This window comes from Electrona antarctica (assembly GCF_951216825.1).
Source record: "Electrona antarctica genome assembly, chromosome: 23".
Lineage (NCBI taxonomy): Eukaryota > Metazoa > Chordata > Actinopteri > Myctophiformes > Myctophidae > Electrona > Electrona antarctica.
The window spans coordinates 35590125-35614624 of NC_136804.1; the positions used below are offsets into that span (position 1 = coordinate 35590125).

The following is a 24500-nucleotide window of genomic DNA, read 5'->3' on the forward strand; positions in this document are numbered from 1 at the left end:
GAAGCAACTTTCTTCTGTTTCAGTGTTTGCATAAAACAATCCGTAGTGTTCGACTTTTACCTATAGAGTATGAGGTCGATCAGAAATCTTCTGTGAGATCATTTATGTAATTTTATCTAGTGAACAACCCAGTTATGGGAACATGGGTCATGTGTCTGTGTCCTTACAGAACATGGGAACATGGGGCATGTGTCTGTGTCCTTACAGCGATCAACACAACCCAGTTATGGGAACATGGGTCAGATCTCACTCCGCTGCCGTTATGTCCGTTGGTCTTGCGTCCGATTTAGTAATGATATAATTTTTTTTTGTTATTTACATTGTTTTAAGTCTTCATAGGCCTATATCATAAGCTCGATCATATATTACACAGGTTATTAATCAATACAATTAAATTAAAGGTTAAATTCATTAATTAAAGGTTTAAAGACAGGCGGGCGACCTGTTTGGTTTGTGAGCGGGTGTGAAAGAGGAGCGAGCTATAGGAGATCCAGACGATGGTGAGAAGGTACAGAAGAAAAGCGGACGTGGACACACGGTGGACACGAGGGGGGAGGGGAGGGGAGAGGGTATAAAAGAAGAGAAAACTGAGGTAACGGGGAAAACAAAATAAAGAACGTAACAGAAGGTGGAAGAGATGAGTGCTAGGAGGCCATGCGGCGGAGCGGGAGGCTTTATTTGCGTCTTGGTTTACTTGGTTGGAGGCGTTGGGGCTGCTGCTGCTGCTGCTGCTGCTTAGGGGAGTCGCCCGTGGCTACGGCGGCGGCAGCGCTTTCACCGCTTCCAGTGGCGCCGTCTCGATGCTGGTGCTGCCGTGAGGCGGCGCTTTTGCCGGAGCGCGAAGCGCCACGTGAGCGAGCGTGCTGCTGACCGTGTCCGTGGGTTAGGCTCTCGGGCGGGGAAGGCTTCGAGGTGGCAGGGCTACTGTGAGATTTCTCAATAGCTGCCGCCTGTGTATCTAAAACAACCAGATTCACCGAATTACCAAAAGCTGCGAGAGGCCGACATACAGTCTGTTAACTGCAGTCTCGCTGAGTCGTGTGTTGTACTGTTTAGCTGACTTGTCTTGTAACTTGATTTAATCCTGGTAATTTGAATAATATTTTTGCACTAAATCAGGATAGAATTCAAAGCCTTCCACGGCCACGTTGCCCTCAGTGACGGGAAAAGCAACATTGAGGGAAAAGCCTGGAGGCTGAAAGCCTCTGAGCTGAGTGAAGACATGGCAACACAGCACAGTGAAGACATGGCAACCAAAGCCTCTGAGCTGAGTGAAGACATGGCAACCAAAAATAAAACACAAGCAGCTACGGAAAAGCGTGAAGCTAAAACTAACATGTTTGACGAAGAGTGGATAGAAGGATCTTGTGTTGACATAGATAGATAGATAGATAGATAGATAGATAGATAGATAGATAGATAGATAGATAGATAGATAGATAGATAGATAGATAGATAGATAGATAGATAGATAAAGAGATAAACAGATGGAGAGTAAGTAGTAATACAACTATTAACCACATTCACCCTGGTGTCCCTATTTTGGGCACATTTGCAGAAGTTTAAATGTATGTATATTGTTGTAATAGCAGACAATTGCAAATCTTCTCAAAACAATTTGCCAAGCTTGTAGATTGGCTATTTTCGCTAATCATCATACAAAGGTAGGGCTCAAGTGGTTAAGGAAGAAATAAAGGAAGAGAAAGAGAGAGAGAGAGAAAGAGAGAGAGAGAGAGAGAGAGAGAGAGAGAGAGAGAGAGAGAGAGAGAGAGAGAGAGAGCGAGAGAGAGAGAGAGAGAGAGAGAGCGAGAGAGAGAGAGAGAGAGAGAGAGAGAGAGAGAGAGAGAGAGAGAGAGAGAGAGAGAGAGAGAGAGAGAGAGAGAGAGAAAGGGAGAATGGAAGAAAGAAATATTGGGAGAAGAATGGAATGGACAGAGGAGAGAAAAAGCAGAGATCCAACAGAAGAGAGAAGGTTGTGAGGTTGTGGTAAGGGTGGTGCATGTTGTGGTGGAGGTGGAGGACTTGGGAAGGTGAAGAAAGAAGGAATGCCATTATCTCCTACCCTTGGCTGGATCGGGAAAGACCCCGTGGCTGCGGCTCTTGCTGACCGACGACTTGGGCGACTCCTGGCTGTCCAGCTGCTGGGCAGAGCTCTTGGGAGAGGAGTGTTGAGACTGAGAGGAGGGTTTGGACGAGTGCTGCCGGCCCTGGCTGGAGTGCGACCGCCGGTGGTTATCGCCTTCGGTCTGCTCCTTCAGAGGGATCCAGCGGGGAGTGTTGTCCAGCTGGGCCATGCTGGACAAGTCTATGAGGACCTATGGGTGACACAGAAGGCATTCCTATGATGGACGTGTTCAAATGCCAGGCTAGCCGCACTAGTTGATTTATTTTAACAACAACAAGGCAGTTTGAATTCAGAAAAAAAAGGAAGAAGAAGAAAAAAATGACGCTTGTGTGAAGTGAGGGGCACAGCGAGTAACCTGACTCCGCCAGATGGGGCAGCAGAGGGGGCAGAAAGGGCAGAAAGAACTGAGAGTTCGCCCCCCTCTATCTATAAATGCACCAAGTCTCTGTGTGTGGGTACGTGTGTACGTCTGAAATCCACGTAACTCGAGAACCGTTCGCCCCCCATCGACTTCAAATTCGACACACGCGTTCCACACCCCCCACAGGGAGAGCAGTGCCCGGTGTCGAGTCGGTCGGACCCATGGTTGTCCAGAACCGCCACAAAAGGCCTCTGCCTTCTGACATCTGCATAGACTCCATATGTGGTACAGAAACTTGGTTGAAAGAGGTTACCCCAAAAAGTGGCTTACCTCTGCTTTAAAGGAAATCTTGAAAAACAAGAGGGTGACCGCACATGCCAATATTTTATTAGGACAGCAGGTAAGACAAAATAAATTTTATTAGGACTGCTGTCCTAATAAAATATTGGCACTCTGGCTATTGGCGTGTGCGGTCACCCTCTTGTTTTTTCAAGATTTCCTCTACAGTTTTCTCCCGTGTGCCGGCACCGCTACAAGGACTTTGGTGTGCGTTAGCTTCTTTGTACACAGTATTTAACTCTGCTTTAATGAAATTGAATAACCCAAACCAGCTAGGTTGCACAGACCAAAAAGAAACATTCATGTGCCTGAATCACTATATTCCTTTGAGCAATGATATATGTAGCATCATAGAGAAACACTGGCATGTTCTGTCAGCTGACCCTGAAGGTGCCAAACTGTGTTCACTGACCCACCTCTTTTCTCTCATTATAGATCGCAAAGCATCAGAGACTATGGTGAAAGCAGACTGCTACACCACCCCAGCAACACACGGGCGGCTGGATGGAGTCCCCGGCTTCTACCCTCTACACCAGGGGCTTTCAACTGGTTGTGAACCAGGGACCACCACCATGGCTAAGAATCAACCTGGGGACCACTGTTGTGTTGGGTGGGGATATATGGGCTAAGATTATAGTGTTTTCATAACACTTGCTATGCATCCCATGTGTAACATCCCAGTTTCTCAACCAATATGGTCCATTGATGAGTCTGACTACTAAAAGATTCCTAATAATAATAATGACTCAACCAGACAACCCGGTGCACTTCCCCCTCTTGAGATTCTAACTCCCTTTTTCTGTTGAATTTCTTGACCTCCTCCGACTTGTCAGAAAATGACTGCATGGACGGTCATCATAGGTCACCAGGCCATTCAGTTCACTGTTTCTCAACTAGTGGAAATAAAAAAAAAATGACTTACTAAATGCATGGTCAGGGACCACATGCAATACCTTCAAGGACCACCAGTGGTCCACAGACCACCTGTTGAAAACCCCTGCTCTACACTGTGTAGCCTGTAAGAGCTCCAAGGAAACGAACACAGTATGTAGGCAAAACATTCAAGACAGTCCGCACACGCATTATAGAACAAACACATGGGTGCCATCAGACGCGAGGACATCAAATCTCCTGTTGCCAGAGAGACACTTCATGGAAGCCAGTCACTCCACAGCAAATCTGTCTATTTATAGTCATAGAACAAGTTAAGAAATCCAGAAGAGCTGGTGATTTAGACACAAAACTCCTTCAAACGGAATCTAGATGGATCATTTATCTTCAGTCTGTTAATCCGGGCGGCTTAAACGAAGATCTCTCCCTCCAGTGCTACTTATAGGAAAATGTTTTTTTCTAAAACATTTAAAAAAGTGATTGTTCGTTTAACCGTTATGCTGAATATTGTTAAATATTAGCCTAGTCTCCTGCAGGAAGCCTTTCTTGGACGTAAAAACGGATAATGATGATGATGATGATGATGATAGTCATATTGATTGATAGGATATCAGACTGTCCTCCCTTTTTACTGGAAAATATTATTTGGGAATATGACTATTTATTTATGAGTGCAGATGCAAGCCGTAAAATGATCTTACCTCCCCTAAGAAGTCATTGGCGGAGCACTTGTCGTAGTCCCACACGCTCACTTCTAAGGTCTTTTTCCTCAGCTGAAATGCACATGTCGAGAGGGTTTAAGTTACACACAAAAACCACCTTTATTTTGAAAAAAGAAACAAAATGACAATGAGCATTAGAGAGAAATGGTTTGATGTCAGCATCAAGCGAAAGCAGACATCTAAGACTGTCTAAGAAATATTAACCCATTCAGAACGGGAACCCCTTTTGGTGTTTTAAGCACGATGTTATAATTTAGCTATTGAAAAATATCAGATCTACAAGCTCGTAGCGCGGCACCGAGTGCCGCGCTACGAGCTTGTAGGTCTGCTATTTTTGAAAAAACGTGAAAGTGTGGTGCAAATCTTTGAATATATATTCTTTCATGGAGGGACAGACAGTAGGAAATGGGGAGAAAGATGGGGGGGAAGACATGCAGTAAAGGCCGTCGGGATCGGGAGTCGAACCCGCGGCACACTGCCAGACTGGATTGCCAGTCAAGGTGCCTGGACCATTAAGCCATGGCCCAGGCCAGAGCGAACGTTTTTAACTCAAATCTTTGCTTCTGGGGGGTGCCTAGAACAACATATTTTCAGATGGGGGTCGGTGGCCAATTACACATAATTGTTGGGAACCTTGACATGAAATATTGAGCACCACTGACATAGAAACATAGGTATTTAATTTCGACACCAGATCTAAATGGGTTAAACACATACCAAGGAAACCCCCAACAAAACACATAAGTCTGTGATTGATATGAGCATCAGTGGATCATGTAAAATAGGATGATTAACTCCCGATGGTGTTGCCATCTGCTCTGCAAAAAAAATAAACGCTTGACCCCCCTTCAATCACAGGGGGGAATTATATTAAGAACAGTTCCGCACTGGTAGTCATAGGGCCCCAGCGGCAGGCTGCGCGGGGGTGAGGGGGCTGTGATTTGTCGACTCAAACTAGCGAGTAGACGGGGAAAAGGTACAAGTGAGGTCATGCTCAGTGCGACGGTAATTAACACAAAGTCTACTAGAGATTGACTGTAATGTGATTGTGTGTTTTTGCCAATCTTCTACATTCACACGTTTAGAAATTATTAGATTTTGTTTTTAAAGATTTTGTGAAGGTTTCCATCTTTATGACCAACATATGAATGCCAGAAAGTGGTTAATATAATATTAAGTAAGATGAATAAAAATGAATGAATTAAAGTAAAACAAAGCCTTAACCCATTTTGACACCTACAAGCTCGTAGCGCGCCACTCGGTGGCGCGCTATGAGCTTGTAGATCTTCTATTTTTCAATAGCTAAAGCATAACATAATGCTAACACCAAAAGGGGTTCCCGCCCAGAATGGGTTAAGCCCCCCACCTCCCCCCAAGAAAGCAAAGCAGCCTAACCACAACCAAAAATGACAGCAAACCCATAATTGAGTAAAAATGGTTCTCATGTTAATTTGTAAGTGCACTCCAAATTGCTGAAACATTGTCGTCTCTTTGAGGGACGTTGGCTTTGTGTGTAGGTCAGGACATACGCACCCTGGCGAGAACACGTTGCTTTGTGTGTAGGTCAGGACATACGCACCCTGGCCAGAACACGTTGCTTTGTGTGTAGGTCAGGACATACGCACCCTGACGAGAACACGTTGCTTTGTGTGTAGGTCAGGACATACGCACCCTGGCGAGAACACGTTGCTTTAGGGCTGTGGTTCTCAACATCGGGTTGCTTGCAGGGGGTCCCCGGGTAAACGATTTATAGACCAAATTGACCCTTACAGGGGTTTTAACGATCAAATAGGTGTGTGTGGCCTAATCAATGCATATAAAACTGGGGGTAATTGAAATTAAAAAGGTTGAGAACCACTGCTTTATGGCATGTGTAGCAGTGACAAAAAAATAAACGCCTCGGCCTGGGCCGTGGCTCAGTGGTCCAGGCACCTTGGCTGGTAATCCAGTCTGGCAGTGCGCCGCGGGTTCGACTCCCGATCCCAACGGCGTTTACTGCATGTCTTCCCCCCCATCTCTCTCCCCATTTCCTGTCAGCCTACTGTCTGTCCCTCCATAAAATATATAATAAAGGCGAAAGCCAAAAAAACGCCCCCGTGCTGTATACCTGCTCCAGGTGTATGTTCTTATAGATGACGGTCTGGTTCCACTCCGGGTTCTAACAACCCCCCCCCCCCCGTGCTGTATACCTGCTCCAGGTGTATGTTCTTATAGATGACCGTCTGGTTCCACTCCGGGTTCTGCGTTCTGCCAGCATGTTTGGACCTTCTTTTATTTTCAGCGCTGCGGGGGGGGGGGACACAACACACCGACACTCTGGGTCAAAGAATGAGGCGTACCGGAAGGTACGGACGGGAGAGGGGGGGGAGGGGAGGGGGGAGGAGAACCACAATGCAACGAGCAACAACACGGGAGCGACAATGTCACGCGCTACGCTGCAAAATCCCCCCGGCATCAATTTAAAACGAGGATAGACTTTTAAACGAGCACTCTGGATTTTGCAGTGTAGAAGGCATGTACAGTATGAGAACGATGCGTCGTGTTGGGTGATGCAACATGAGACCACAGTGTTAAAGCCTGATCTATACTCCGTAGAACCACGGTGTATAAATGACGCTTATATGGATGCCAAGAGACTTTGAAACACAATGTATTTATATATAGGTGATATATGTACTGATGTGATGAGATGTTAGGGGCGTCAGTTTTATGTTCCGATGTAGAACTATAGAGCGTCGCAGTCCCGCCCCCTACCATGGACCAGGAAATGAATCCCAATGCATTTTTCCCATAGACATTTCAAAAAGTATTTATTTAAAGACGGTTACGCCGCGGACAAAGCCAACTCGAGTCGTGACAACTCATGACAACACAAACAATATTTTGGACCAAACAAATAATTACAAAGAAGAAAAACAACAAAAAAAGTGTTGTAACCTGCCGTTTTTTTCTTCTTTCTAATTATTTGTTCGGCCCAAAAAAATGTGTTTGTTGTCATGATTTGTCACGACTCGAGTTGGCTTTGTCCGCGGCGTAAACGTCTTTAAATAAATACTTTCTGAAATGTCTATGAGGAAAATGAACAGAGAATAATTTCCTGGTCCATGGTAGGGGGCGGGACTGCGACGCTCTATAGGCTAAATACTGTAGCAGGATACGGAAGGGGTACATGACGATATATGGCAGAAGTTCTAACCCAATGCCTCGTGAGGAGTTTTGTGGAGAGCTTAATGTGTATTCGTGAAAGGAGAAAATACACACACGTGTGTGTGTGTGTGTGTGTGTGTGTGTGTGTGTGTGTGTGTGTGTGTGTGCGCGCGCGCGCGCGCGTGCGTGTGTGTGTACTGTATGCTGTATGTTTTAGTGTATTATTGAGCCATCAAGGAAGGACACTAGTGGAGGATTCTGAACACAATCACAAGGTCGATCAACCCAGAAGATGCAGGGCTCTATGTTATGGTATCAAATCACAATGGTTAGGAAGACAGACAGGACGTCTAACTGGGAGAACACAAGAGTTAGTCGGGAAAGAGGAGGTTATTTATCGGCATACGGTTGAAGGCTAGTATGTTACAGTGATATGGCTGATGTTAATATTTTTGTTTAAAGGGATGGCTCTAAATTGCATAGGGGGAGAGGGGGGGTACAGGGTGACACACAAGTGTCAGGGTGAAAGGGGGTTGGAATCACTGAGATAAATTGGGTATCGCAAGCAATGACCTACCGGGTTGGGGTTAGGGAACGGCATGGACAGATCTGCAACCTCGACCACCCAACAACCAAATTTCAACCAAGGCAAAACAAAGGACCAAGTGTCATAACCATTGTGGGCAAATCACATACCTGGCGTTCTGGACAACCATGACCTGACTGAGGGGTCCAGCATGCATTAGATATAGAAAACAACATACAGAAACAATTGTCAGTGGGCAGTGAGGGGTCAGAGTGGGTCTGTGGACACTCTGTGTGTGTGTATGTATGTATGTATGTATGTGTGTGTGCGTGTGTGCGTGCGTGCGTGCGTGCGTGCGTGCGTGCGTGCGTGCGTGTGTGCGTGCGTGCGTGCGTGCGTGCGTGCCTGTGTGCCTGCGTGCGTGCGTGCCTGAGTGCGTGCGTGGAAAGAGGAAAGTATTACTGGTACATGAAAATGATGGATGTGGTGACGTGTAGTCACTTCATTTTTAAGCTTCTATCCAATATTTGGATTGCAAAATGTTGACATGCTGTCAACATTTTGCAACCATTGGTGACCATACAGTAATTGGTCACGAAAGGGTGTAGCTGGGGATATGCGTATTTGCACCTCTATCCTGACACAAATAGCGACTTCTCAATCACAAAGTAAAGCATACACTGCTTCATCCTCTATTTTACTCTATATGGGAACATCATTTACGTGAACATTTTGTCGTACTGAAGAAGACTTGAAGCTATAGCGAATGAGAACATAATGAACTGATTAGGGAAATGTTTTCCTGTGGTTATAAATCAGGTGAGAAGTATAGACGTCTACATAATCTGACTCAATTTTTTCTTTCCCTGTTTTGCCATTAAAATGTATTCAATTCTGCAAGGTTAAATTCACTTCCACACACTGGCTTCATTTTTCACACTGGGAGCTCCCTGCCTTTGCACAGACAGAGCAGATTACATTTAGGATGATTCGTGTTATATTTTGTGTTCCAGTGTACGGAGCAGCAGCGGGGGTGGTTGTGATGTGTTGTCATAATTTGTTTTGGTGTTGTGGAGAGGCACACACATACAGTACATAATGTGGGTGTAAGAACATGGACCGTAGCTGCCGGGCCTATAAGAGCTGTGAGTGTTAAGTGCAAGCAGTACGTGGCACACACTTGCACTGTGCACATGCATTACGGTATCCACCGTCCACGTTTATCTGAAACGCCCCTGCAAATACATCAGCGGTTCTCCAGGGACCCCACAGATAGCCCTGGAAAGGTGGGAGAGCCAATTATATGATACTTACAGCATAATCACGCTGAACCAGGAGAGCGCCGGTATAAGAGCGTGGCTCATATTACAGCCAAATATGGGACCTATTGATTTCTCATGTCCCAGAACCTATAGAAATCCCCATCAGCAACCGCGATGTCAACATAAGTACAATACTCAAGCCCGGTATAATTTACATAATTAGTTCCGCTTGTCGTTTTATATTGATTATAGGCAAATTACCTACATTGGTCTTAGATTTGTAAAACATTGGGCCCGCAACCCCCGGTGTACAGGTTAAAAATAGGTGTGATGAAATTGATACCAGGAGTGGTTGATGTGCTGTACACTCAAACATGTCATGGCAAGCTAAAATCAATTGTAAAATCGATTTTTTAAAATGAATGGGAATTAGGTTTGAGGCTTCAATCTTAACAAAAGGGCTGCTGTTGAAGCTGGATTTCAATGAGAATGTCACTACGAGTGTATTACTCAAGACAGACTCAAATGTATGGCTCCAATACCAACTGATAGTGGCAGTTATATTGAACACTATATCTATCTCACTGGTTAACATGAGGTCATGTCGACCTCATAATCATCAATCAGTGTCAATCATTGTTTCTCAATCAGATGTTGCCACCTGTAAACATGAAATCACTGAAATTCTTACAAATTAGTTAATTTGTAAGAATTTGTAAACACCTTTGTGAACCCTTAAATATATTTTACAGAAGCCTACAGTATGTTTAATATTATCTCCATCCAAACGGCATCCCACCTCCAATTTAGAGTAGACGTTTAGCCTCTTACAATACATAATATGATATCCAATACATTACTCATTGATTTTAACAGTTCGGCGTTATGGTACTTTCAACTTCCTGCGCAGTGCGCACGAAAGACTGCAAGGCCTTCGACTGCTGCAAAAAGAAAAAGAACACTTTCGCTACTCACCATACAAAGACGGTTTTGTGGAGTCGAAAGCCTAGTGGACACACCCCACCACTGTTATGTCTCACTGACAGCTGTTTGATTGTGCTGCGCTCGTTGCATATTCCTGTGTTGCCTTGTGATGATTGGGGGGATTATCTGGGATCGACTACTTCAGTCTTGATAGACTACAACAGTATGATGCTGCATGTTTTGTCGTTGTTATGATTACTCTGAGTTTGAAAAGTAAAGAGTTGTGTTTAACCTGTGTCATGGTCCACTGATTCACAAACACAATAACCACATGTCTAAAATACACAGATCTGTAGAGGGCACAATGGAGTAACTAAAACAAAACAAAAAGACAAAAAGTGCATTTTATACGTGTGGTGGGGGGCTCAGAGTGCGTCAACTAAGGAAAGTATAGGCTTTCTTCACCACAAAACCGTTTTTGTATTGAGTGAGTAGCAAAATGGTTCTTTTTTTATTTTTGCAGAAGTCGACAGGCTGTGCTGCATTTCATCCGAGCGCAGGAAGTCGAGAGTAACATACAGTAGCCTTAAGGAGAAGTCCTTAAGGCTATATAGACCAGAGCTAGTTTGGCGCTTGTGTTGGGGTGCGCTTGTTTGCGCTTGTGTTGGGGTGTGTTGTTTGCCCTGGACTCACCCTCTCCCTGGCAGAAGGTAGACTTTAACAAAGGGGTCGGAGTAGCCGTTGTTGTCCCAGGGAGCGAGGTTCCTGGCCTGGAGCACATGGACGATCAGGTTGCCCAGCTGTTTGTCGTAGTGGATCTGAAGCTGCGACGAGCAGAGGAGGAGCAGGACAGTAGAGGAGGAGCAGAGGAGGTGCAGGACAGTATGTTGGAATCAAAGAGCAGAGGAGGTGCAGGACAGTATGTTGGAATCAGACGAGCAGAGGAGGTGCAGGACAGGATGTTGGAATCAGAGGAGGTGCAGGACAGTATGTTGGAATCAGACGAGCAGAGGAGGTGCAGGACAGTATGTTGGAATCAGAGGAGGTGCAGGACAGGATGTTGGAATCAGAGGAGGTGCAGGACAGGATGTTGGAATCAGAGGAGGTGCAGGACAGGATGTTGGAATCAAAGAGCAGAGGAGGTGCAGGACAGTATGTTGGAATCAAAGAGCAGAGGAGGTGCAGGACAGTATGTTGGAATCAGACGAGCAGAGGAGGTGCAGGACAGGATGTTGGAATCAGAGGAGGTGCAGGACAGGATGTTGGAATCAGAGGAGGTGCAGGACAGTATGTTGGAATCAGAGAGCAGAGGAGGTGCAGGACAGGATGTTGGAATCAAAGAGCAGAGGAGGTGCAGGACAGGATGTTGGAATCAAAGAGCAGAGGAGGTGCAGGACAGGATGTTGGAATCAGAGGAGGTGCAGGACAGGATGTTGGAATCAGAGGAGGTGCAGGACAGTATGTTGGAATCAAAGAGCAGAGGAGGTGCAGGACAGGATGTTGGAATCAGAGGAGGTGCAGGACAGGATGTTGGAATCAGAGGAGGTGCAGGACAGTATGTTGGAATCAGAGAGCAGAGGAGGTGCAGGACAGGATGTTGGAATCAAAGAGCAGAGGAGGTGCAGGACAGTATGTTGGAATCAGAGAGCAGAGGAGGTGCAGGACAGTATGTTGGAATCAAAGAGCAGAGGAGGTGCAGGACAGGATGTTGGAATCAGAGAGCAGAGGAGGTGCAGGACAGTATGTTGGAATCAGAGAGCAGAGGAGGTGCAGGACAGGATGTTGGAATCAGAGAGCAGAGGAGGTGCAGGACAGGATGTTGGAATCAGAGAGCAGAGGAGGTGCAGGACAGGATGTTGGAATCAGAGAGCAGAGGAGGTGCAGGACAGGATGTTGGAATCAAAGAGCAGAGGAGGTGCAGGACAGTATGTTGGAATCAGAGAGCAGAGGAGGTGCAGGACAGGATGTTGGAATCAAAGAGCAGAGGAGGTGCAGGACAGTATGTTGGAATCAGAGAGCAGAGGAGGTGCAGGACAGGATGTTGGAATCAGAGGAGGTGCAGGACAGGATGTTGGAATCAGAGGAGGTGCAGGACAGGATGTTGGAATCAGAGGAGGTGCAGGACAGGATGTTGGAATCAAAGAGCAGAGGAGGTGCAGGACAGTATGTTGGAATCAAAGAGCAGAGGAGGTGCAGGACAGTATGTTGGAATCAGACGAGCAGAGGAGGTGCAGGACAGGATGTTGGAATCAGAGGAGGTGCAGGACAGGATGTTGGAATCAGAGGAGGTGCAGGACAGTATGTTGGAATCAGAGAGCAGAGGAGGTGCAGGACAGTATGTTGGAATCAAAGAGCAGAGGAGGTGCAGGACAGGATGTTGGAATCAGAGGAGGTGCAGGACAGGATGTTGGAATCAGAGGAGGTGCAGGACAGTATGTTGGAATCAGAGAGCAGAGGAGGTGCAGGACAGGATGTTGGAATCAAAGAGCAGAGGAGGTGCAGGACAGTATGTTGGAATCAGAGAGCAGAGGAGGTGCAGGACAGTATGTTGGAATCAAAGAGCAGAGGAGGTGCAGGACAGGATGTTGGAATCAGAGAGCAGAGGAGGTGCAGGACAGTATGTTGGAATCAGAGAGCAGAGGAGGTGCAGGACAGGATGTTGGAATCAGAGAGCAGAGGAGGTGCAGGACAGGATGTTGGAATCAGAGAGCAGAGGAGGTGCAGGACAGGATGTTGGAATCAGAGAGCAGAGGAGGTGCAGGACAGGATGTTGGAATCAAAGAGCAGAGGAGGTGCAGGACAGTATGTTGGAATCAGAGAGCAGAGGAGGTGCAGGACAGGATGTTGGAATCAAAGAGCAGAGGAGGTGCAGGACAGTATGTTGGAATCAGAGAGCAGAGGAGGTGCAGGACAGGATGTTGGAATCAGAGGAGGTGCAGGACAGTATGTTGGAATCAGAGAGCAGAGGAGGTGCAGGACAGGATGTTGGAATCAAAGAGCAGAGGAGGTGCAGGACAGTATGTTGGAATCAGAGAGCAGAGGAGGTGCAGGACAGTATGTTGGAATCAGAGAGCAGAGGAGGTGCAGGACAGGATGTTGGAATCAGAGGAGGTGCAGGACAGGATGTTGGAATCAGAGGAGGTGCAGGACAGTATGTTGGAATCAAAGAGCAGAGGAGGTGCAGGACAGTATGTTGGAATCAGAGAGCAGAGGAGGTGCAGGACAGGATGTTGGAATCAGAGGAGGTGCAGGACAGGATGTTGGAATCAGAGGAGGTGCAGGACAGTATGTTGGAATCAAAGAGCAGAGGAGGTGCAGGACAGTATGTTGGAATCAGAGAGCAGAGGAGGTGCAGGACAGGATGTTGGAATCAAAGAGCAGAGGAGGTGCAGGACAGGATGTTGGAATCAGAGAGCAGAGGAGGTGCAGGACAGTATGTTGGAATCAAAGAGCAGAGGAGGTGCAGGACAGGATGTTGGAATCAAAGAGCAGAGGAGGTGCAGGACAGTATGTTGGAATCAAAGAGCAGAGGAGGTGCAGGACAGTATGTTGGAATCAAAGAGCAGAGGAGGTGCAGGACAGTATGTTGGAATCAAAGAGCAGAGGAGGTGCAGGACAGTATGTTGGAATCAGAGAGCAGAGGAGGTGCAGGACAGGATGTTGGAATCAGAGAGCAGAGGAGGTGCAGGACAGGATGTTGGAATCAGAGAGCAGAGGAGGTGCAGGACAGGATGTTGGAATCAGAGAGCAGAGGAGGTGCAGGACAGGATGTTGGAATCAGAGAGCAGAGGAGGTGCAGGACAGGATGTTGGAATCAGAGAGCAGAGGAGGTGCAGGACAGGATGTTGGAATCAAAGAGCAGAGGAGGTGCAGGACAGTATGTTGGAATCAGAGAGCAGAGGAGGTGCAGGACAGGATGTTGGAATCAAAGAGCAGAGGAGGTGCAGGACAGTATGTTGGAATCAAAGAGCAGAGGAGGTGCAGGACAGTATGTTGGAATCAAAGAGCAGAGGAGGTGCAGGACAGTATGTTGGAATCAAAGAGCAGAGGAGGTGCAGGACAGGATGTTGGAATCAAAGAGCAGAGGAGGTGCAGGACAGGATGTTGGAATCAGAGAGCAGAGGAGGTGCAGGACAGGATGTTGGAATCAGAGCAGAGGAGGTGCAGGACAGGATGTTGGAATCAAAGAGCAGAGGAGGTGCAGGACAGTATGTTGGAATCAAAGAGCAGAGGAGGTGCAGGACAGGATGTTGGAATCAGAGCAGAGGAGGTGCAGGACAGGATGTTGGAATCAAAGAGCAGAGGAGGTGCAGGACAGTATGTTGGAATCAAAGAGCAGAGGAGGTGCAGGACAGTATGTTGGAATCAAAGAGCAGAGGAGGTGCAGGACAGGATGTTGGAATCAAAGAGCAGAGGAGGTGCAGGACAGGATGTTGGAATCAGAGGTGAACAAAACAGAACAAAAAAAATATATATAAGGAGTTTTGTCTGACTATAGGTTCGACTCGATATCAGACTAACGTTAAAGACATCCACAATCATAACACCAGAGTGAGCTCCACAAATCACGTTCAGTTTTGGGGCCTGGGTCGTGGCTCAGCGGTCCAGGCACCCTGGCTGGTAATCCAGTCTAGCAATAAAAAAAGTGTGACTGTGAATCCTTACTGTCCATCCAAACCACTGGAAAAGAGCACTTATAGGTGGCTGCAATTCGGAACGGGGCCCTGTAAAAAAACTACAGACCTTGTATTGAACTTGTTTTGTATTTTATTTTATGTACTTTATTTGCAAACTACTAATAAATTAATCAAACTATGCTATCATAATCGTAAGAGTTATGTTCTACAATACCAAGTAACACAAAGCTATTGTCTGTCTGTCTGTCTGTCTGTCTGTCTGTCTGTCTGTCTGTCTGTCTGTCTGTCTGTCTGTCTGCCTGCCTGCCTGTCTGCCTGCCTGCCTGCCTGCCTGCCTGCCTGCCTGCCTGCCTGCCTGCCTGCCTGTCTGCCTGCCTGCCTGCCTGTCTGCCTGCCTGCCTGCCTGCCTGCCTGCGTCCACACATTTTGTTGACAAGCAGACATAGAAGCGGCTAAAACACCTCTAGGTTGCTAGGGAACTAATGTGTGTCAGAATCATCTTTAATTAATTTACATAATTTTAGTGAAACACTGTTACGTAGTCAAGTTATGTTTATTCTAGTAGCTGCAGTAGCAGCTACACGAATAAACAGCAGTGCTTTCCAATCAAAGTTGTACCTGTATCTCTCCAGAGACAGGGTGGGACTGGGTCTAAGTTGTACCTGTATCTCTGCAGAGACAGGGTGGGACTGGGTCTAAGTTGTACCTGTATCTCTCCAGAGTCAGGTCAGGGTGGGACTGGGTCTAAGTTGTACCTGTATCTCTCCAGAGTCAGGTCAGGGTGGGACTGGGTCTAAGTTGTACCTGTATCTCTCCAGAGACAGGGTGGGACTGGGTCTAAGTTGTATACCTGTATCTCTCCAGAGACAGGGTGGGACTGGGTCTAAGTTGTACCTGTATCTCTCCAGAGACAGGATGGGACTGGGTCTAAGTTGTACCTGTATCTCTCCAGAGACAGGGTGGGACTGGGTCTAAGTTGTACCTGTATCTCTCCAGAGACAGGGTGGGACTGGGTCTAAGTTGTACCTGTATCTCTCCAGAGACAGGGTGGGACTGGGTCTAAGTTGTACCTGTATCTCTCCAGAGACAGGGTGGGACTGGGTCTTGACCACCTCTGCTGTCTGTAACACAAGAGATGAACATACTTAATTATATCATCGCTTTCGGGCAGAAAGCATTGTTTTTAAAGTGTGAGTTCATGAATTCATTTTGAGCTCCTGTCTTAAGATGAGAGCCTGAAAATCCATTCTTTATGTCTTTTAAATTCCAAGATATAAATATGCTCCACGGTCCAGTAGTTATATCTGATGAAATATTGTCTTGTATTTATTTATTTATTTTTCCATGGCTTGCCTCCAGTAAACACACAGTCTAATAATTAGATGTTTTACTTAACACAAGGCCAGCAGTGGCGTGCACAGACATTTTGAGGGGCTAGGAGCTCAAGTGAAGAAAATGGCACCGCCGGTTAACTTAATAGTGTGAGATTTATAGATGTTGTGGCATAAATAATATATTAGAAGCGTTTAATCCAGAATTGATCGATGTCACCATTAGCCACATACTGCTTACACTGTACAAAACAAAAAACAAACTTTCAAAAGGGCCCATTGCTGTCCAGAGGGCAAAAGGGCAGGTGCTTTAGCACAACATAATATCTATGCAGGCCACTGTGTGCCAGTGAGGAGCAAGAAGATGTAACATCTCTATCCTACTCCTACTTTCTGTAAACCTTTCAGCCATAATGGATGCCAGGGTTTAATGTGGTTGAACCCAGTGGTTCTCAAACATTTTCACGTCAAGGACCACAAAATACAAAGATTTGTGTAGTTAAAGATATTTCAAAAACATTCAAAATTTCCAAATTGAATTTCAAAACAGATCTACAGGCGCTGTGAGCTTGATCAGCCTTTTATAATGGTGTGAAACTATCAAAACTTTGCCACGGTGAAGACGGACACATTTCGACGACCCCCCCCTGGTCCCAACCACACACACTCCCTCCCTCACCTTGGTGCCATGGCGTTTCTTGCCCATGGACGGTGAGCTGGGCTGCGCAGGGCTGGAGGCCGCCGAGGTGGAGGTGGCCGGCGGAGCCGAGGTGGAGGTGGTGGTGGAGGGCTGCTGGGGATCCTGCTGCAGGGAGACCTTCTGCAGCTCGGCCGCTAACTGCTTGGGATCCACACCTGGAGACCTGGGAGGCCTGTCACCTGGAAGAACATGTGCAGCACATGATGATATATAGGAGCACATAACAACAGACCTGGGAGGCCTGTCACCTGGAAGACATATGATGTGCAGCACATGATATAGAGCGTCGCAGTCCCGCCCCCTACCAGGGCCCAGGAAATGATTCCCCATTCATTTTCCTCATAGACATTTCAAAAACTATTTATTTAAAGACCTTTTAAGCCTCGTACAAAGCCAGTTGTGACAAATCATGACAACAATTTTTCGGGCTGAACAAATAATTCGATTTGTAGTTTGTATTCTTTGTAATTATTTGTTTGGTCCAAAATATTATGTTTGTTGTCATGATTTGTCACGACAAGAGTTGGCTTTGTCCGCGGTGTAAACGTCTTTAAATAAATACTTTTTGAAATGTCTATGGGGAAAATGCATTGGGAATTATTTCCTGTGCCTGGCGTCATCATGAAAGGGGACGGGACTGCAACGCTCTATAGGAGCACATAACAACAGGGTCCAATGGCAATGCAATGCAATGCGTTTTCTTAACCACTTTCTTAAAGCAATGTCTACCAAACACTGGGTCGGGGAGTCGGGACCCATTCTTGAGTCATCGGAATAAAAGTGTGGATTGTGAGTAATATATATATGAGACAAAAAAGGGACTCCTGCACATCCAAAAAGACCCGTGGGAGGTGCAAGTCTAGTTAGCAGGCATAGACAATTCAAAAAGGGAAAAAAACTTCCAAGGAAGGGACTGAACACTCCAGGGAACAGAGACGGACAACTTACTGCATCAACTTATTTATTAGCACGACGCGTTTCGCTGTGAGCTTCGTCAGGTGCTATACAGCTATATATATATTATATATATATATTAGAGAGAGAGAGAGAGAGAGAGAGAGAGGGGGGGGGGGGATTAGATCACCTTTAGCAGGCTCATGGAAATCCAGCTGCTGGGAATCCTCTGAGTCAGCTAACATATTTAGATCACTATAAGAGCGTGAGAGAGAGAGAGAGAGAGAGAGAGAGAGAGAGAGAGAGAGAGAGAGAGAGAGAGAGAGAGAAGAAAAAAAAAAGGAGTTAGGAAGGAACAGTTTAAGTCATACATAATTTAAATGAAAAACCCAAAAGGAAAACTGGAATTGAAAAGAAAGAAAGTCAAGTGAGGTGACAGACATCCTGAAATGACTAGTATGAATCACACCTCCGCTACATTAAGAACTATTTGAAATGGAAGGTCACGATGCTTATCAGCAGGTGTTCCTGGATCCATTAAGATTAAATCCCAGCTTGATTGTAACATTCATGAAAGACAGTTAAAAAGAACGTAGGCAGACAGGAGGTGTAGAAAGAGAGGGGAGGCATACTATGGTCCGACGGAGCATTGGTTCGACATGCGTCCGCACCTCGGACTAGCGCCTGATCCTGTGCTTGCGGTTATGGTTAGGTTAGGGTTTGAGGTGGGTTGACGTTTTTCGGACCAATGACTAGTCGGACCAAACATGCACCCGAAAGAGAGCGTAGAAGTGAAAGACGGACAGCAGGTGAAAGAGGCTAAAGGTGGGGAAAAGAGAGACAGAGGAGGGTGGTTGAGAGAGAGACAATTAGGAGAGAGACAGACAGAGGGAGGGTACGGTACAAGGTCAGTTGTATTAATTACTCTGAGAATAGATAAGGAAATAAAGCAAACTAAAACTAAACTAAGGCGAGAGATCCAGGTGTAACAACGAAAGGATGAACTTAAAATTGTGGCTGTCACGATTATAAATGAATTAACGAATAACGATTTAATTGTGTTTTGGCATGGAACATTGGGACATATGAATACAAAAATACATTTCTGTTTGCCTTTTATCAAACGATTATGATGATTATGATGCCATGAAGTTTCGAAATAACATAATAATCATCCTGTCTCAACAACTACCGGCACGGCACTTATTAAACGGCTACTTAATACATAAATGAATACATTGACCCAAAAGTAACAACAAAACGAAGTATTCCCTTGCTTACATATATGAAAGTATCCCATAAGAGTTGCGCTGCAGGGCGGACACGGTTACCTCGGAAAACAGCCAACCGTTTTCAAAAACCTTCTTGAGAGCAATGTTTAGTTGGAAATGACATGGTGTGTTTGCTTTGCTTGCATGGCTGTCATGTTGGAGCAGCGCAGACTGATATGAGCAGGAGCTCTGAGCCTTTGCTCAGACAGCGGTCTGCTATTGTCTTTATTCAGACCGCGGCCATCTTGCCAGCAAGGTGCTACCTAGGTGCAACTTCCCATAGACAGCCCATTCATCCAAACAGAAAAGTCCTATTTAATTGTATTAAATAACGTCAAACTCACCAACATATTGCAGCTGTACGAAAAGCTTGAATTATCGTCTTACTATCTGCAAAGTGTTTGTTTCATAAAAATCCACCGTAGACATGTTATGAGCTACTTCCTTTGCAGATGATTAAGTATCAGAGTATGGAAGCGCTCGTTATCAGTAAAGCAACCTCCTGCTGCCTGCTGCATATGCAAATTCAAAACAGGTGGTACACATGGGCCGTTGAGTGATATTCAACGAGCGCTTCCAAACTCCAACACTTGTGTCTACGGTGGATTTTTATGAAACAAACACTGCAGATAGAAAGAGGATAATTACTACCACCTCCCTCGTTTTTTGCTAATATGAAAAAAGTCTTTACTAACGTTATTTGGAAAGAAAAGAAATCCAGATTACGATTGTCACTACTCTTCTTGCCATATGAGAGAGGGGGGTTAAAACTTCCCAATCTCTACTGGTATTATATGGCAGCTCAGATAAGAGCAGCAATGTTCTGGTTTACTGATAGAACATGCATATCTTGGGTGCAAAATTGCAAATAGAGCGTAACACAACATCTTCCCTGCCTTTGAACCTTTATTTATACTCTGACTCCCTTAAAAATTTAAAAAAAAAGACAAAGAACCCCTTTGTTAAGAACACGATTGAAGTCTGGTTTAAAGCACAAAAGTACCTTGGTTCAGATACTAAACTTTCACGTTTTTCTCCTTTGTGGGGTAACCAGAACTTTCAACCTGGGAGTCAGGATGGGGGATTTAAATCATGGGCAGACAAGGGGATTGCCAAGATCTCTGATCTGTATGAAAAGGATGTACTGATGTCTTTTGAAGGACTTCGCAGAAAATATGATATTCCATCAAATCATTTTTTTAAGTACCTACAGATAAGAAGTTTTATTTCAAGTACCCAAGATAACTCAATCCAGCTGCCATCTCTATCAGTCTTAGAAAAGATTATTGTAAGTTATTCTAATGGTCGTGGTCAAGTATCTCTGGTTTATGATATGTTTGTGAGGTTGTCTGGGGAATCCTCTGAGGGTAGAAGATTGGCCTGGTGTAACGATCTAAATGTAGAAATAAGTGTTGAACATTGGGAGAGGGCTTGCTACAAAGCCCAAACACAGACGATCAATACCAGATACAAGTTACTACAATACAAATGGTTGATGCGAACGTATATTACTCCTTCTCTACTCAATCGTTTTGATCCTAATATACCAGACCAATGTGTAAAGTGCAACGTGGAGAAGGGTACATTATTTCACTGTGTATGGCAATGCCCAGAGATCATGAAGTTTTGGAAAGAAGTACTTGGTATATTATCTCAGATAATCTCAGAGGATATTCCTATTTGTCCACAACTGTGTATCTTGGGTATATTTCCTAATAATTTAAGAATTAATAGTAAAAAGAAGAGTATGATTACTTATTCTCTTCTACAGGCTAAACATACAATTGCACTCTTTTGGAAAAACCCAGACAAACCAGACATCAAGCAATGGTACAAAGAATTGTCAAATTGTCTTGCACTAGAAAAATTGACTTTAGCCATTAAAGGGAAATCTGATGACTTTCAAGAAATATGGGGACAGTTCATGCATTTTATGAACAGCAATCCATTAGGACCGGTATTAGATAATCCACAGTAATGTGGGGAGGAAAATGGGGACCATATCTGTTTTTATTTGTTTTTGTTTTTTATTGTTGAGTTGTTTGTTATGATTGTATTTTTTATTTATTTGTTGTCATTGTATTGTATTGTATTGTATTGTATTGTATTGTATTGTATTGTATTGTTGTATTGTATTGTTTTTGTATTGTAACTGTTATGTTTGTTTTTTCTGGACATTTTATTTAACAAAAGAGCTATAACTGAAATGTTTTTTATAAATGAAAAAGAATGTCAATAAATATATTGTTTAAAAAAAAAAAAGAAAGAGGATAATTCAAGCTTTTCGTACAGCTGCAATGTTGGTGAGTTTAACATTGTTTAATATAATTATAGGACTTTTCTGTTTGGATGAATGGGCTGTCTATGGGAAGCAGCACCTAGGTAGCACCTTGCTGGCAAGATGGCTGCTGAATAAAGACAATTGAGCCAAGCGGCCATTATCCAGAAATAACACACCGCTGAATCCAGCCATTGACTAACCAGAATCAAGCATTCAACCAGGCCGTGTAATAAGACAAAATAGTTGCGATGAGACGATTATGTACGTATACTGTGACAGGCCTTTACTTACAGTCTGACGCAGAGCTCTGCCTCGCCACACTGCTGTCCCACGAGCCCCTGCACTTCTTCATACGTCTTCCCCGACAGAGGAACGCTGTTCCACTCCAGGACTTGCATTCCTACATGCACACATCGTGCATGTGCACACGCCCGCGTAAAAATGACACGCACGCACAAATGCACATTCACACCGGAGCACGCACACCAACGCACACACACACACGCACGCACGCACACGCACACAGTCCACAACAGGAAAATGATGAACCCTCAAACAAAATATAGCCTGACGAATTCATTCCAAAGATGCTATACGTAAGTACTGTATGTACTTGTACATCACACCTAAAGCTACAATCCGGGACGTATTTTAATGAAATAACATTGTTGGGGTGAACTTGAATAGTTCTAGTATTTGGGACTGCTGGTATCAGGTTCTCTATAAGCACAGCAGATTAGGGCGGGATCCTCGTGGAGGTAATAGTAAGAAGTTGGGGTCTTCTGGGGTCCTTGACACACAAAAAAATGCCAGATGGGAGGTCCGCGGCCAAATAAATCAATTTGGATGTCTTTGACATGGAAACTGAAAACGTTTGAGAACCACTCTGCAACCACTGTACAATTCCCGGAAGTTATACGCGGGAACGCTTATACCGAGTGGCAAAAAACTACTTTCTGTGTTTCTGACACAAAAAAAAATCCTATCTGATTGCATTAAGCGACATTAAATGACGTTCGCCTCTGAGAGGCAAAGTGATTAAATCACTGCCTCTCAATTTTCCTCGATTTGCCACTCACTTTATGCATACGCATAGTACCCTGCATAATAACTAGCACATCTGCGGTGGTTGGAAATAAGTTCCTTGTAACAGCAGACTGGGCATCTTTAATGTTGTTTGGACATTGTTGCAGTTTCCTCTCCATCTGGAGAGGACATAAAACGTCCAGATTGTAGCTTTAATGATCAGAAATATTCTGAGCCAAAAATGTGTGACCAGGTACTGTGACTGTACTGCATGTCTAAACGTGTGACCAGGTACTGTGACTGTACTGCATGTCTAATGCAGAACATACAGGTACTGTGACTGGTACTGCATGTCTAATGCAACGTGTGACCAGGTACTGTGACTGTACTGCATGTCTAAACGTGTGACCAGGTACTGTGACTGTACTGCATGTCTAAACGTGTGACCAGGTACTGTGACTGTACTGCATGTCTAATGCAGAACATACAGGTACTGTGACTGTACTGCATGTCTAATGCAATGTGTGACCAGGTACTGTGACTGTACTGCATGTCTAAATGTGTGACCAGGTACTGTGACTGTACTGCATGTCTAATGCAATGTGTGACCAGGTACTGTGACTGTACTGCATGTCTAATGTGTGTCCAGGTACTGTGACTGTACTGCATGTCTAATGCAGACCAGGTACTGTGACTGTACTGCATGTCTAATGTGTGACCAGGTACTGTGACTGTACTGCATGTCTAAATGTGTGACCAGGTACTGTGACTGTACTGCATGTCTAAATGTGTGACCAGGTACTGTGACTGTACTGCATGTCTAACGCAGAACATTTCCTGTAATCAGATTTCAGTACATGCACAAACACACGCACACACCCTATGTTTTAAGCACACCGTTGTGAGATGCAGCAACTGCTGGATACATCCTGAAAGAGTATTCTAACAGAAAAAGAAATGTGTTACTTTGATTGATAATAATGTGCCAGACATTTAACACGGAGCAGCATGAGGCTAATCCACTGAGCTAGCCCAAGTGTCACGCTGCCTTTTTATCCGCAATTATCATTAGTGTGGAGGTATAGTGCAATCAGTGTTTATTTTCCCCCCCCGCCAAAAGATACTCCCAGCTCTGAAAACGTTGTCTCTCTGAGCTGAGGAGGAACTGATCCTTATTAACCTCAAGCGAACCGAGACGACAAGGTTTTGCACGAGTGACTCCACAGAGTCCACACACAGCAGCACGGCAAAACAAACGGAACCACAGCACACCAGGCACCCTGCCATCTGGCAGGACTTACACAGGTTCAGACAGCTCTTCAGAGGGTTCCACGATTTGCGTCGCACTCGTAAGTCTTGAGCTGTGTGTGTGAGCGACATTGTGCTTATTGCTTAATGATGAGGCTTTGTTCAGACGCATTGTTGTGCTTGTACTGTAGAGCTTTGACATCATTGACTTAATGAAGTGAAACGAAATGAAACTTCAGACTGAGTGTCAGGCTAGGGGACCCAGTCAACTATAAGGGTGTTTATACCCCACTTTTTCATATCAATATGGCTGGAAAAAAAAGAGTATTATTCACACAAATCTCATATATTCACACAGGGTATTAGGAGGACAATTGAATTTTTATTTTACACACACTTACCCTCTAAAATCTTTCCAGTTTGTTCTGCGGCACCGCCAGGTAAAACCTTGGCCACATACGCGCCGATGTCTCCGTTACTTCCCGGGACCTCCTTCCCTCCGACTACACGTATACCTAATCCATTTCCTGGTCCCAGACAAACAAGCAATTAAGAGATTCATTTCAAATGCATTTGAGATATGCACAACATTTTCAGATATAGGACCTCTGACCCTTTGGGCATTTTCTCTCTTCGCGAGACGGAAGGAAAGACAAAGTAACTGTGAATTAATCGACGCAAATACATTCTAATAGCTTTTTGTTTTAATCAATTACACACGTATGCTACGACTCTACGTAAATGAGCGTTTTGTGCTTTTCCTTATAGCACCGTGACGCTACACAACAAAAAGCACAGGTGTAGCTTCAAAATTG

General features: G+C 45.0%; 1 protein-coding gene across 1 annotated transcript in view; it reads right to left on the reverse strand.

The window, feature by feature from the left end:
* pcloa (piccolo presynaptic cytomatrix protein a) overlaps positions 1-24500 on the reverse strand; it is a gene marked incomplete at its 5' end in the record, with an annotated part of 110872 nt that overhangs the window by 11640 nt on the left and 74732 nt on the right. The window contains 9 exons of the mRNA XM_079494780.1: positions 2063-2315; positions 4418-4489; positions 6628-6721; positions 10991-11121; positions 16005-16055; positions 16945-17144; positions 18050-18114; positions 21703-21811; positions 24087-24212. Coding sequence (XP_079350906.1) covers positions 2063-2315; positions 4418-4489; positions 6628-6721; positions 10991-11121; positions 16005-16055; positions 16945-17144; positions 18050-18114; positions 21703-21811; positions 24087-24212 — 1101 coding nt within the window. The remainder of the gene's footprint in view (positions 1-2062; positions 2316-4417; positions 4490-6627; positions 6722-10990; positions 11122-16004; positions 16056-16944; positions 17145-18049; positions 18115-21702; positions 21812-24086; positions 24213-24500) is intronic.